The sequence below is a fragment of the Ranitomeya imitator genome, chromosome 5 (genome assembly GCF_032444005.1).
Source record: "Ranitomeya imitator isolate aRanImi1 chromosome 5, aRanImi1.pri, whole genome shotgun sequence".
In the NCBI taxonomy this organism is placed as follows: Eukaryota; Metazoa; Chordata; class Amphibia; order Anura; family Dendrobatidae; genus Ranitomeya; species Ranitomeya imitator.
Window position 1 is genome coordinate 442,196,037 of NC_091286.1, and position 12,796 is coordinate 442,208,832.

Sequence of the window (12,796 nt, forward strand, 5' to 3'; positions counted from 1 at the left end):
CAAATGGTAAAGCTAGAAAGACAAAAAGTGCAAATAGGGTCTTATCTGATAGCCAAGTGGTATAAGATATTATAGGTATGCTAACCTAGTAGGATTGTGACAGTCACAACAACTATAGAAGCACGTAAAATGCTGCAGCAGGACCACCAAGGAGATATGATGCAATTAGTGAGGGACACTTTTGTTCAAAGTCCGCATTGCCCAAAAAATGTGATCACTCTCGGAGGTGAAGCATGAATGGGTTTAATTGTCAACGTTAATGCATTGTCTATGTATTCCCGTACTTTTTGAGTTGTATCTTATCATCATGGTTTCGTCCTGATGAAGAGGTTTGGAAACTTTAAACCGCATTCATGCTTCACCTTCATGTTTGATCGCATTTTTGGAACCTTGGGTAGTGCAGACTTTGAACCCAATGTATTCTTCATCCATTGCATTTTACAAAGTATACGTTGTAGATGTCTGGCAAACTCTGAATTGTACTTACACTGTAAAATTATGTACAATTAGTGACTTTCTTTAAAAAAATTGGATGTTACTTAGCTGACAGGGATGTGGTCAGTTATTTCCTGACATAAACTCCAGAAAGTGGTGTCAATTATAGCAGCTCATAACTGAAGTATATATCAGATTGGTGAAAAAAAATCTGAAGTTTGCAAAATAAAAGTTTCTGGAGTTGTGTCGCCATTTTTGGAAAAAATTTTGTGGGGCGAGATGCCTTTTTTTAGTACCATTTTGGGATAGATGAGACTTTTTGTTCGCTTGTTAGAGCATTTTTTGTGGAATTGTGGCAACTAAAAAAATGCTCTTTCTATGGAGTCTGCAAATCTACAGCTGACTTTATTTTTTATAAACTAGCCCCAAAGATTTTAGAAAGGATTATAGTTCCAGTCAAAACTATAGAATATCACAACAAAAATGTTATGTCTAATGACAACTTTTGCTCTGGTGATTTTCTTCATGTATCTAGTCCCACTCTCCAGTAGTAAAATCTCTATATATAATTGTCTAAGGGTCACTTCCGTCTGTCTGTCCTTCTGTCACGGTTATTCATTCGCTGATTGGTCTCGGCAGCTGCCTGTCATGGCTGCCGTGACCAATCAGCGACGGGCACAGTCCGATTAGTCCCTCCCCTGCACCCACTGCCCGGCGCCCGCTCCGTAATCCCCTCCACTCACTGCTCACACAGGGTTAATGGCAGCGGTAACGGCCCGCGGTGTAACGCACTCCGTTACCGCTGCAATTAACCCTGTGTGTCCCCAACTATTTACTATTGATGCTGCCTATGCAGCATCAATAGTAAAAATATGTCATGTTAAAAATAATAAAAAAAAAAAACCTGCTATACTCACCCTCCGCCGCCTTTCTCGCTCCTCGCCACGCACCCGGGACCGCTCCATTGCAAGTGGCAGCTTCCGGTCCCGTCCCAGGGCTGGTGTGCGACAAGGACCTGCCGTGACGTCACAGTCATGTGACCGCGACATCATCATAGGTCCTGCTCACACCAGCCCTGGGACCGGAAGCTGCCGCTTGCAATGGAGCGGTCCCGGGAGCGTGGCGAGGAGCGGCAAAGGCGGCGGATGGTGAGTATAGCAGGACTTCCAACGGGCCTTCGGAAGGTGAGTATATGTTTATTTTTTTAAGTCTTTATATTACGTGGCTCTGTGCTGGGCAATATACTACGTGACTGGGCAATATACTAAGTGGCTCAGCTATATACTACGTGACTGGGCAATATACTACGTGACTGGGCAATATACCGTACTACGTGGCTCTGCTATATACTATGTGACAGGGCAATATACTACGTCACTGGGCAATATACTACATGGCTGGGCAATATACTAAGTGGCTGGGCAACATACTACATGACTGGGCAATATACTACGTGACTGGGCAATATACTATGTAGCTGGGCAATATACTACGTAGCTGGGCAATATACTACATGGCTGGGCAATATACTACGTGACTGGGCAATATACTACGTGGCTGGGCAATATACTACGTGGCTGGGCAATATACTACGTCACTGGGCAATATATTACGTGGCTGGGCAATATACTACGTGGCTGGGCAATATACTACGTGGCTGGGCAATATACTACGTGGCTGGGCAATATACTACGTGGCTGGGCAATATACTATGTGACTGGCAATATACTACGTGACTGGGCAATATACTACGTGACGGGCAATATACTACGTGACTGGGCAATATACTGCATGACTGGGCAATATACTATGTGGACATGCATATTCTAGAATACCCGATGCGTTAGAATCGGGCCACCATCTACTATACCATAATCTTCCTCTAATAATTTTTACTGGATTGGACAATAATCTCATGTATATGAGCAACTGTTAACTCTCAATTCTTAGATTACAATAAACATTTGTCTAAAAAGGCTGTAGTACAGTAAATTCTAAGAATGAGTCATTTATCTAAAGATGAACAACCTCCCCCCTTGCCGGCATTGCCAATTTAAATATTTTCATTTTTTCCTCCTCTTCTTCCAAGAGCTATAACTTTTTTTAATGATCTGTCCACATAAACATATAAAGGCTTCTATTTTGTGGAACGAATTGTAGTTTTGAATGACACCATTCATTATACCATGTGGTGTACTGGAAAACAGGAAAACAAATTCCAAATGTGGTGAAATTGCAAAAACAAAACCTACAATTTTGACATTGTTTTTTGGGAATTGTTTTTATGGGATAAATTGCATGGCAAAATTGGCCCGAAAATATGAGTCTCCTCCTCGGCATAATTAACATGATACAAAACTTGTAAAGTTTTTTAATCTTTTTAGTGGAAAAAAATGTAATTTATTTTTTATTGTGTCTTCATTTTCCAAGTTTCAACCCAAAGTCACTTCGCATTCCTGTTATGGGGCACGGATGGGTGCATAAAATGATGGCCCACTTGCTGGCTCATTGTTAATGCCACTGTCAGAGTTGACAGCGGCATTTAACAGGTTAGCCGGTTTAATGGGTTAACAGTCGCAGGCGAAGCTCTGCTCTACTTGTGATTGTTAGAGGCAAGTGCTGGCTGTAAGACCTCTTTCACACATCAGTGTCTCCAGTACCTGTGGTGAAAGTTTTCACACGTACTGGAGACACTGAGACACATAGAACCATTCAAATGAATGGATCTGTGCACATGTCAGTGTTTTCTCATGGACTGTTTGCTCACGGGCACGGACAGCACACGGACAGCACATGAATGCCACACGGAAATATCAGGATGTGTGAACCAGCCTAACACACAGCCATGATCTGCCAGGTATGGGGCAAGCTCACCCCATGAGCCCAATCTATACAACAGCTACTGACTTGTGTCATACATCTAAAGCGGATGTTGGTAAGCGGTTAATATAATATTACTCTAGTAAGTTTGAAGAGTAACTAAATCCCTTCAAGCCGCAACCCATTTTTGTTTTTTTCTTTGTTTTTTCTTCCGTTTTTTCCCAGAGCCATAACTCTTTTATTTTTCTGTCCACATAGACATATAAGGGCTTGATTTTTGTGGAACATGTTGTACTTTTGAATTACACCATTTACTTTACCACATATTGTACTCAAAAAACGGGAAAAAAAATCCAAGTGTAATGACATTGTGAAAAAACACAATTTTGACATCCTGACACCCTGGAGTCTTCTTCAGGTCTTTAAAAAATTAATAATGATATTAATTTTTGAATGACATGATCCAGGGAGTAGGAGTCGAGACGCGTGGTCCTGTAATTTTTTATTACCTAAATAAAGCAGATATTTATATATAACATCTATGAGAATCTCCATACGGGAGAGCTGGCTACATACTGGGATCTTCCTTGCTCTCTATTGGCTTACCACGGATGGCTGAGGGCCTTTTCCGTGTGCCCAGTCGGCCGAGCTGCAGACTGTTCCCCTTGGATTCCTGTGGGATCCCTGTTATGACCTGGTGGTCAGGACAATAATGGACCTGGTGGTTAAGAGCACACGGAATGACCTGATAGTTACTGATAATAAGGACGAGCTCTGGAACGTGGGAACTCTGCTGACCGCAATCCCTAAACCTATCAAACACACTAGAAATAGCCGTAGATTGCGCCTAACGCTCCCTATGCAACTCGGCACAGCCTAAGAAACTAGCTAGCCCTGAAGATAGAAAAATAAAGCCTACCTTGCCTCAGAGAAATTCCCCAAAGGAAAAGGCAGCCTCCACATATAATGACTGTGAGTAAAGATGAAAATACAAACACAGAGATGAAATAGATTTAGCAAAGTGAGGCCCGACTTACTGAACAGACCGAGGATAGGAAAGGTTACTTTGCGGTCAGCACAAAAACCTACAAAAAGACCACGCAGAGGGCGCTAAAAGACCCTCCGCACCGACTCACGGTGAGGAGGTGCTCCCTCTGCGTCCCAGAGCTTCCAGCAAGCAAGACAACAAATTAAATAGCAAGCTGGACAGAAAAATAGCAAACCAAAGAAATACAAGCTGGAACTTAGCTTCTGATGGGAAGACAGGTCACAAGAACGATCCAGGAGTGAACTAGACCAATACTGGAACATTGACAGGTGGCATGGAGCAAAGATCTAAGTGGAGTTAAATAGAGCAGCAGCTAACGAATTAACCTCATCACCTGTGAAACTCAGAAACACTCACCAGAGGAAGTCCATGGACAGAACCAGCCGAAGTACCATTCATGACCACAGGAGGGAGCCCGACAACAGAATTCACAACAGTACCACCCCCTTGAGGAGGGGTCACCGAACCCTCACCAGAGCCCCCAGTCCGACCAGGATGAGCCAAATGAAAGGCACGAACCATATCGGCAGCATGAACATCAGAGGCAAAAACCCAGGAATTATCTTCCTGACCATAACCCTTCCACTTGACCAGGTACTGGAGTTTCCGTCTCGAAACACGAGAATCCAAAATCTTCTCCACCACATACTCCAACTCCCCCTCAACTAACACCGGGGCAGGAGGATCAACGGATGGAACCACAGGCGCCACGTATCTCCGCAACAACAACCTATGGAACACATTATGGATGGCAAAAGAAGCAGGAAGGGCCAAACGAAATGACACAGGATTGATAACCTCAGAAATCTTATATGGACCAATGAAACGAGGCTTAAACTTAGGAGAGGAAACCTTCATAGGAACATAACGAGACGACAACCAAACCAAATCCCCAACACGAAGTCGGGGACCCACACAGCGCCGGCGGTTAGCGAAACGTTGAGCCTTCTCCTGGGACAATGTCAAATTGTCCACCACATGAGTCCAAATCTGCTGCAACCTATCCACCACAGTATCTACACCAGGACAGTCTGAAGACTCAACCTGCCCTGAAGAGAAACGAGGATGAAAACCAGAATTGCAGAAAAACGGCAAAAACAAAGTAGCCGAGCTGGCCCGATTATTAAGGGCGAACTCAGCCAACGGCAAAAAGGAAACCCAATCATCCTGATCAGCAGAAACAAAGCATCTCAGATATGTTTCCAAAGTTTGATTAGTTCGTTCGGTTTGGCCATTTGTCTGAGGATGGAAAGCCGAGGAAAAAGACAAATCAATGCCCATCCTAGCACAAAAGGATCGCCAAAACCTTGAAACAAACTGGGAACCTCTGTCAGAAACGATGTTCTCCGGGATACCATGTAAACTAACCACATGCTGGAAAAATAATGGCACCAAATCAGAGGAGGAAGGCAATTTAGACAAAGGTACAAAAGGACAAATGGACCATCTTAGAAAAGCGATCACAAACCACCCAAATGACCGACATCTTTTGAGAGACGGGGAGATCCGAAATAAAATCCATAGAAATATGCGTCCAGGGCCTCTTTGGGACCGGCAAGGGCAAAAGCAACCCACTGGCACGAGAACAGCAGGGCTTAGCCCGAGCACAAGTCCCACAGGACTGCAATAAAGAACGCACATCCCGCGACAAAGACGGCCACCAGAAGGATCTAGCCACCAAATCTCTGGTACCAAAGATTCCAGGATGCCCAGCCAACACTGAACAATGAATCTCAGAGATAACTCTACTAGTCCATCTATCAGGGACAAACAGTTTCTCCGCTGGGCAACGGTCAGGTCTATCAGCCTGAAATTTTTGCAGCACCCGCCGCAAATCAGGGGAGATGGCAGACAAAAATACCCCCTCTTTGAGAATACCCGCCGACTCAGGAACACCCGGAGAGTCAGGCACAAAACTCCTTGACAGGGCATTAGCCTTCACATTCTTAGAGCCCGTAAGGTACGAAACTACAAAATCAAAACGGGAGAAAAATAACGACCATCGAGCCTGTCTCGGATTCAACCTTTTGGCAGACTCAAGATAAGTCAAATTCTTGTGATCTGTCAAGACCACCACGCGATGCTTGGCTTCTTCCAGCCAATGACGCCACTCCTCGAATGCCCACTTCATGGCCAACAATTCACGATTACCAACATCATAGTTACGCTCAGCAGGTGAAAACTTTCTAGAAAAAAAAGCACATGGCTTCATCACTGAGCCATCAGAACTTCTCTGCGACAAAACAGCCCCTGCTCCAATCTCAGAAGCATCAACCTCAACCTGAAACGGAAGCGAAACATCTGGCTGGCACAACACAGGGGAAGAAGAAAAATGACGCTTCAACTCCTGAAAAGTCTCTACAGCCCCAGAGGACCAATTGACCACATCAGCACCCTTCTTGGTCAAATCAGTCAACAGTTTAGCAACAGTAGAAAAATTAGCGATGAAGCGCCGATAAAAATTAGCAAAGCCCAGGAACTTTTGCAGGCTCTTCACAGATGTCGGCTGAGTCCAATCGTAAATGGCCTGAACTTTAACAGGGTCCATCTCGATAGTTGAAGGGGAAAAAATGAAACCCAAAAATGAAACCTTCTGAACTCCAAAGAGACACTTTAAACCCTTCACAAACAAGGAATTCGCACGAAGGACCTGGAACACCATTCTGACCTGCTTCACATGAGACTCCCAATCATCCGAAAAGACCAAAATATCATCCAAATACACAATCAGGAATTTATCCAGGTACTCTCGGAAGATGTCATGCATAAAGGACTGAAATACTGATGGAGCATTGGAAAGCCCGAATGGCATAACCAGGTACTCAAAATGGCCCTCGGGCGTATTAAATGCTGTTTTCCATTCATCGCCTTGTTTAATACGCACAAGATTATATGCCCCTCGAAGATCTATCTTGGTGAACCAACTAGCCCCCTTAATCCGAGCAAACAAATCAGACAGCAGCGGCAAAGGATACTGAAATTTGACTGTAATTTTATTAAGAAGGCGGTAATCAATACAAGGTCTCAAAGAACCATCCTTCTTGGCCACAAAAAAGAACCCTGCTCCTAACGGTGATGACGACGGGCGAATATGGCCTTTTTCCAAGGATTCCTTTATATAACTCCGCATAGCGGCGTGTTCTGGCACAGATAAATTGAACAATCAGCCCTTAGGAAACTTACTACCAGGAATCAAATTAATTGCACAATCGCAATCCCTATGAGGAGGTAGGGCACTGGCTTTGGGCTCATCAAATACATCCCGATAATCCGACAAAAACTCTGGAACTTCAGAAGGAGTGGAAGACGAAATAGACAAAAATGGAACATCACCATGTACCCCTAGCAACCCCAGCTGGACACAGACATAGATTTCCAGTCCAATACTGGATTATGAACCTGTAGCCATGGCAACCCCAAAACGACCACATCATGCAGATTATGCAACACCAGAAAGCGGATATCCTCCTGATGTGCAGGAGCCATGCACATGGTCAATTGGGTCCAATACTGAGGCTTATTCTTGACCAAAGGCGTATCATCAATTCCTCTCAATGGAATAGGATACTGCAAGGGCTCCAAGAAAAAACCACAGCGCCTAGCATACTCCAAGTCCATCAAATTCAGGACAGCGCCTGAATCCACAAATGCCATAACAGAATAGGATGAGAAAGAGCAAATCAGAGTAACAGACAATAGAAATTTAGACTGTACCGTACCAATGGTGGCAGACCTAGCGAACCGCTTAGTGCGCTTAGGACAATCGGAGATAGCATGAGTGGAATCACCACAGTAAAAACATAGCCCATTCCGACGTCTGTGTTCTTGCCGTTCAGCTGTGGTCAAAGTCCTATCACATTGCATAGGCTCAGGCCCATGCTCAGATAGTACCGCCAAATGGTGCACAGCTTTACGCTCACGCAAGCGTCGATCGATCTGAATGGCCAAGGACATAGACTCATTCAGACCAGCAGGCATGGGAATCCCCACCATGACATCCTTAAGGGCTTCAGAGAGACCCTTTCTGAAGATTGCTGCCAGGGCACATTCATTCCACTGAGTGAGCACAGACCACTTTCTAAACTTCTGACAATATATCTCCGCTTCATCCTGACCCTGACACAGAGCCAGCAAGATTTTCTCTGCCTGATCCACTGAATTAGGTTCGTCATAAAGCAATCCAAGCGCCAGGAAAAACGCATCAACATCACGCAATGCCGGATCTCCTGGCGCAAGGGAAAATGCCCAGTCTTGAGGGTCACCACGTAACAAAGAAATAATGATCTTTACTTGTTGAACAGGGTCACATGAGGAGTGAGGTTTCAAGGCAAGAAACAATTTATAATTATTTTTGAAATTCAAGAACTTAGATCTATCACCAAAAAACAAATCAGGAATTGGAATCCTAGGCTCTGACATCGGATTCTGAACCACAAAATCTTGAATGTTTTGTATCCTTGTAGTGAGATTATCCATCCAAGAGGACAGACCTTGAATGTCCATGTTTACACCAGTGTCCTGAACCACCCAGAGGTAAAGGGGAAAATAGAGACAAAACACACTGCAAAGAAAAAAAAATGGTCTCAGAACTTCTCTTATCCCTCTATTGAGATGCATTAGTACTTTGGGCCACCTGTACTGTTATGACCTGGTGGTCAGGACAATAATGGACCTGGTGGTTAAGAGCACACGGAATGACCTGATAGTTACTGATAATAAGGACGAGCTCGGGGACGTGGGAACCCTGCTGACCGCAATCCCTAAACCTATCAAACACACTAGAAATAGCCGTAGATTGCGCCTAACGCTCCCTATGCAACTCGGCACAGCCTAAGAAACTAGCTAGCCCTGAAGATAGAAAAATAAAGCCTACCTTGCCTCAGAGAAATTCCCCAAAGGAAAAGGCAGCCCCCACATATAATGACTGTGAGTAAAGATGAAAATACAAACACAGAGATGAAATAGATTTAGCAAAGTGAGGCCCGACTTACTGAACAGACCGAGGATAGGAAAGGTTACTTTGCGGTCAGCACAAAAACCTACAAAAAGACCACGCAGAGGTCGCTAAAAGACCCTCCGCACCGACTCACGGTGCGGAGGTGCTCCCTCTGCGTCACAGAGCTTCCAGCAAGCAAGACAACAAATTAAATAGCAAGCTGGACAGAAAAATAGCAAACCAAAGAAATACAAGCTGGAACTTAGCTTCTGATGGGAAGACAGGTCACAAGAACGATCCAGGAGTGAACTAGACCAATACTGGAACATTGACAGGTGGCATGGAGCAAAGATCTAAGTGGAGTTAAATAGAGCAGCAGCTAACGAATTAACCTCGTCACCTGTGAAACTCAGAAACACCCACCAGAGGAAGTCCATGGACAGAACCAGCCGAAGTACCATTCATGACCACAGGAGGGAGCCCGACAACAGAATTCACAACAGATCCCCTTTCAATGCTTCATTTTTGCCTTTGACTAGGTGAGTGCAATGATATAAGCGTGCAATTTACACCTGGTTTCTACTGCACTTAGATTGTTCGTGGCATTGTTCCCTTTTTTTCCCTATCCTCAGGGTTGTTATGATTCACAGGTTGATGGCGAACTTTAACAGGTTATCAATTGTGGTTGTCAGCACTCGCTCTCTCGGGGGGCTCTCGTGGGGTGTTGTCAGAGATGACGTTTCTGTCTCCACCTTCAAACATTTTCAGGAGGAAGTTGGGGATCAGCTGTACCCCGGACTTCCACTTCATGTTCAAAAACATTTGAGGGCAGAGTCAGTTACGCCAGAGCTGATTGGGTGCCAGCGTCACGTGTCACAACACTGCACGAGAGCCTCAGGGAGAGTGACTGACAATACTGCTGGAATGGCGTCAGCACGGGAGGTGATTATAAGCTTTATTATGTTTTCAGGGCCAAACATTTTGACAAAGTAGACAATTCCTTTAAGCATTTATCTTTAGCTAAATATAAGTAAACCACCAGTATGTTTTTTTTCATCACAGCTGTTTTAAATGATTGCAATATAATGTACTATAAGGAAATTTGGAAAATTGACATTTTATCTTTACTCACTCCACAGTCATTAGCTCCATCTCCACACATTGCGACATAGTAACTGTAAAATGCAGTAAAAGGGGAAAGTTATCATATATACTGTATTTTAATTACATAGCAGAAAATACCAATTAAAATTTTGAACAAACTAAATATGGGTAGGGTGTTTTATTACTATGAACAAGTCCTCCGAAAGTATCAGTTTATTCTAAAAATTTAAGATATCAAATAGATACCGCGCTTGAGGAAAAAAGGCTGGAATCCCTGCAGGGTAACCATAGAACAACTACCATGTAAAACCACTCCTGTAGGTAAAACGATCCTGTAAATGGTTAAAATGAGTCAAACCAATAAACTGCCCGCAAGATATGCTTGTATTCCTGTCAAAAAGAAACCCGTGGCTACCAGCTTACCTATATGTGTTAGGTGCTGCGACGTATGGTGCACTACTGGATGAAGGCATGCTTGCTTAATACAGATGACCAAGGCTGTGGCACTATCTGTGCCAGGTGGTGGAGGACAATTTGAGACCAGGGACGCTCCAGCCGGTAGCGCTCCCTGGATACCACAAGGAGTGAAAAAAAATGGCCGATAGGCTCCTCCTTCATGTGACATCACATTCAGTATGGAGCGCTGAGGCATTCAAAAAGGGGAGAAGGAAACTAACCAACGCATTTCAAAGAGCTACGCTCTTCTTCATCAGGGTTACTGCTCTCCAAGCTCCCCTGCCATATATACTCTCCTTTTAAACCCGAACTCCCCAACAAGTGCCAATACCTCTATACATTACTCATGTATGTTAAGTAGAAAGTGGGGATTTTCATTGATCAAGCATCTGAAATGTGCCATAATATATTTATGGTTAATTCACAGATGATTCCGATGTTCCATAATATAAGTAGGTGAACATATGCGTTTTAAAAACAAAAAATTATTTCTAAGCTTAAATGATAATAAAATATAGTATATAGTATATGGTATACAATAAAAAAATCCTCTCTTAAATCAGCTATATTTATGTCCCAGGGAGGGATAGTCATAGTCCTTGACTGTGAACATTCCAGAAAATGTGAAAAGTGTATGCAATTTGTTAATAAAGAAAGTTTTTTTAAAAAAATTGTATTAAATAGGTTAAAAGACTTCTGTATATAGAACATTTTCACTAGGGCGCATTTTTTGTGAAACAATTTTATTAATAAAGTACATACACTTTTCACATTTTCTGGAAGGTTCACAGTCAAGGACTATGACTATTCATACTCATTTTAACCATTTACAGGATCGTTTTACCAACTGGAGTAGAATCGTGGTTTTACATGGTAGTTGTTCTTTGGTTACCCTGCAGGGATTCCTGCCTTTTTTCCGCAAGCGCGGTATCTATTTGGTATCTTAAGTTATATACAGTGGGGCAAAAAAGTATTTAGTCAGTCAGCAATAGTGCAAGTTCCACCACTTAAAAAGATGAGAGGCGTCTGTAATTTACATCATAGGTAGACCTCAACTATGGGAGACAAACTGAGAAAAAAAAAATCCAGAAAATCACATTGTCTGTTTTTTTAACATTTTATTTGCATATTATGGTGGAAAATAAGTATTTGGTCAGAAACAAAATTTCATCTCAATACTTTGTAATATATCCTTTGTTGGCAATGACAGAGGTCAAACGTTTTCTGTAAGTCTTCACAAGGTTGCCACACACTGTTGTTGGTATGTTGGCCCATTCCTCCATGCAGATCTCCTCTAGAGCAGTGATGTTTTTGGCTTTTCGCTTGGCAACACGGACTTTCAACTCCCTCCAAAGGTTTTCTATAGGGTTGAGATCTGGAGACTGGCTAGGCCACTCCAGGACCTTGAAATGCTTCTTACGAAGCCACTCCTTCGTTGCCCTGGCGGTGTGCTTTGGATCATTGTCATGTTGAAAGACCCAGCCACGTTTCATCTTCAATGCCCTTGCTGATGGAAGGAGGTTTGCACTCAAAATCTCACGATACATGGCCCCATTCATTCTTTCATGTACCCGGATCAGTCGTCCTGGCCCCTTTGCAGAGAAACAGCCCCAAAGCATGATGTTTCCACCACCATGCTTTACAGTAGGTATGGTGTTTGATGGATGCAACTCAGTATTCTTTTTCCTCCAAACACGACAAGTTGTGTTTCTACCAAACAGTTCCAGTTTGGTTTCATCAGACCATAGGACATTCTCCCCAAACTCCTCTGGATCATTCAAATGCTCTCTAGCAAACTTCAGACGGGCCCGGACATGTACTGGCTTAAGCAGTGGGACACGTCTGGCACTGCAGGATCTGAGTCCATGGTGGCGTAGTGTGTTACTTATGGTAGGCCTTGTTACATTGGTCCCAGCTCTCTGCAGTTCATTCACTAGGTCCCCCCGCGTGGTTCTGGGATTTTTGCTCACCGTTCTTGTGATCATTCTCACCCCACG

General features: G+C 43.6%; 1 protein-coding gene across 2 annotated transcripts in view; it reads right to left on the reverse strand.

The window, feature by feature from the left end:
• LOC138638126 (probable cation-transporting ATPase 13A4) overlaps positions 1-12,796 on the reverse strand; it is a 355,111-nt gene that overhangs the window by 95,326 nt on the left and 246,989 nt on the right. For both annotated transcript variants that reach the window (XM_069727157.1, XM_069727156.1), the window contains exon 22: positions 10,372-10,414. In XM_069727157.1, the coding sequence (XP_069583258.1) occupies positions 10,372-10,414 (43 nt within the window). The remainder of the gene's footprint in view (positions 1-10,371; positions 10,415-12,796) is intronic.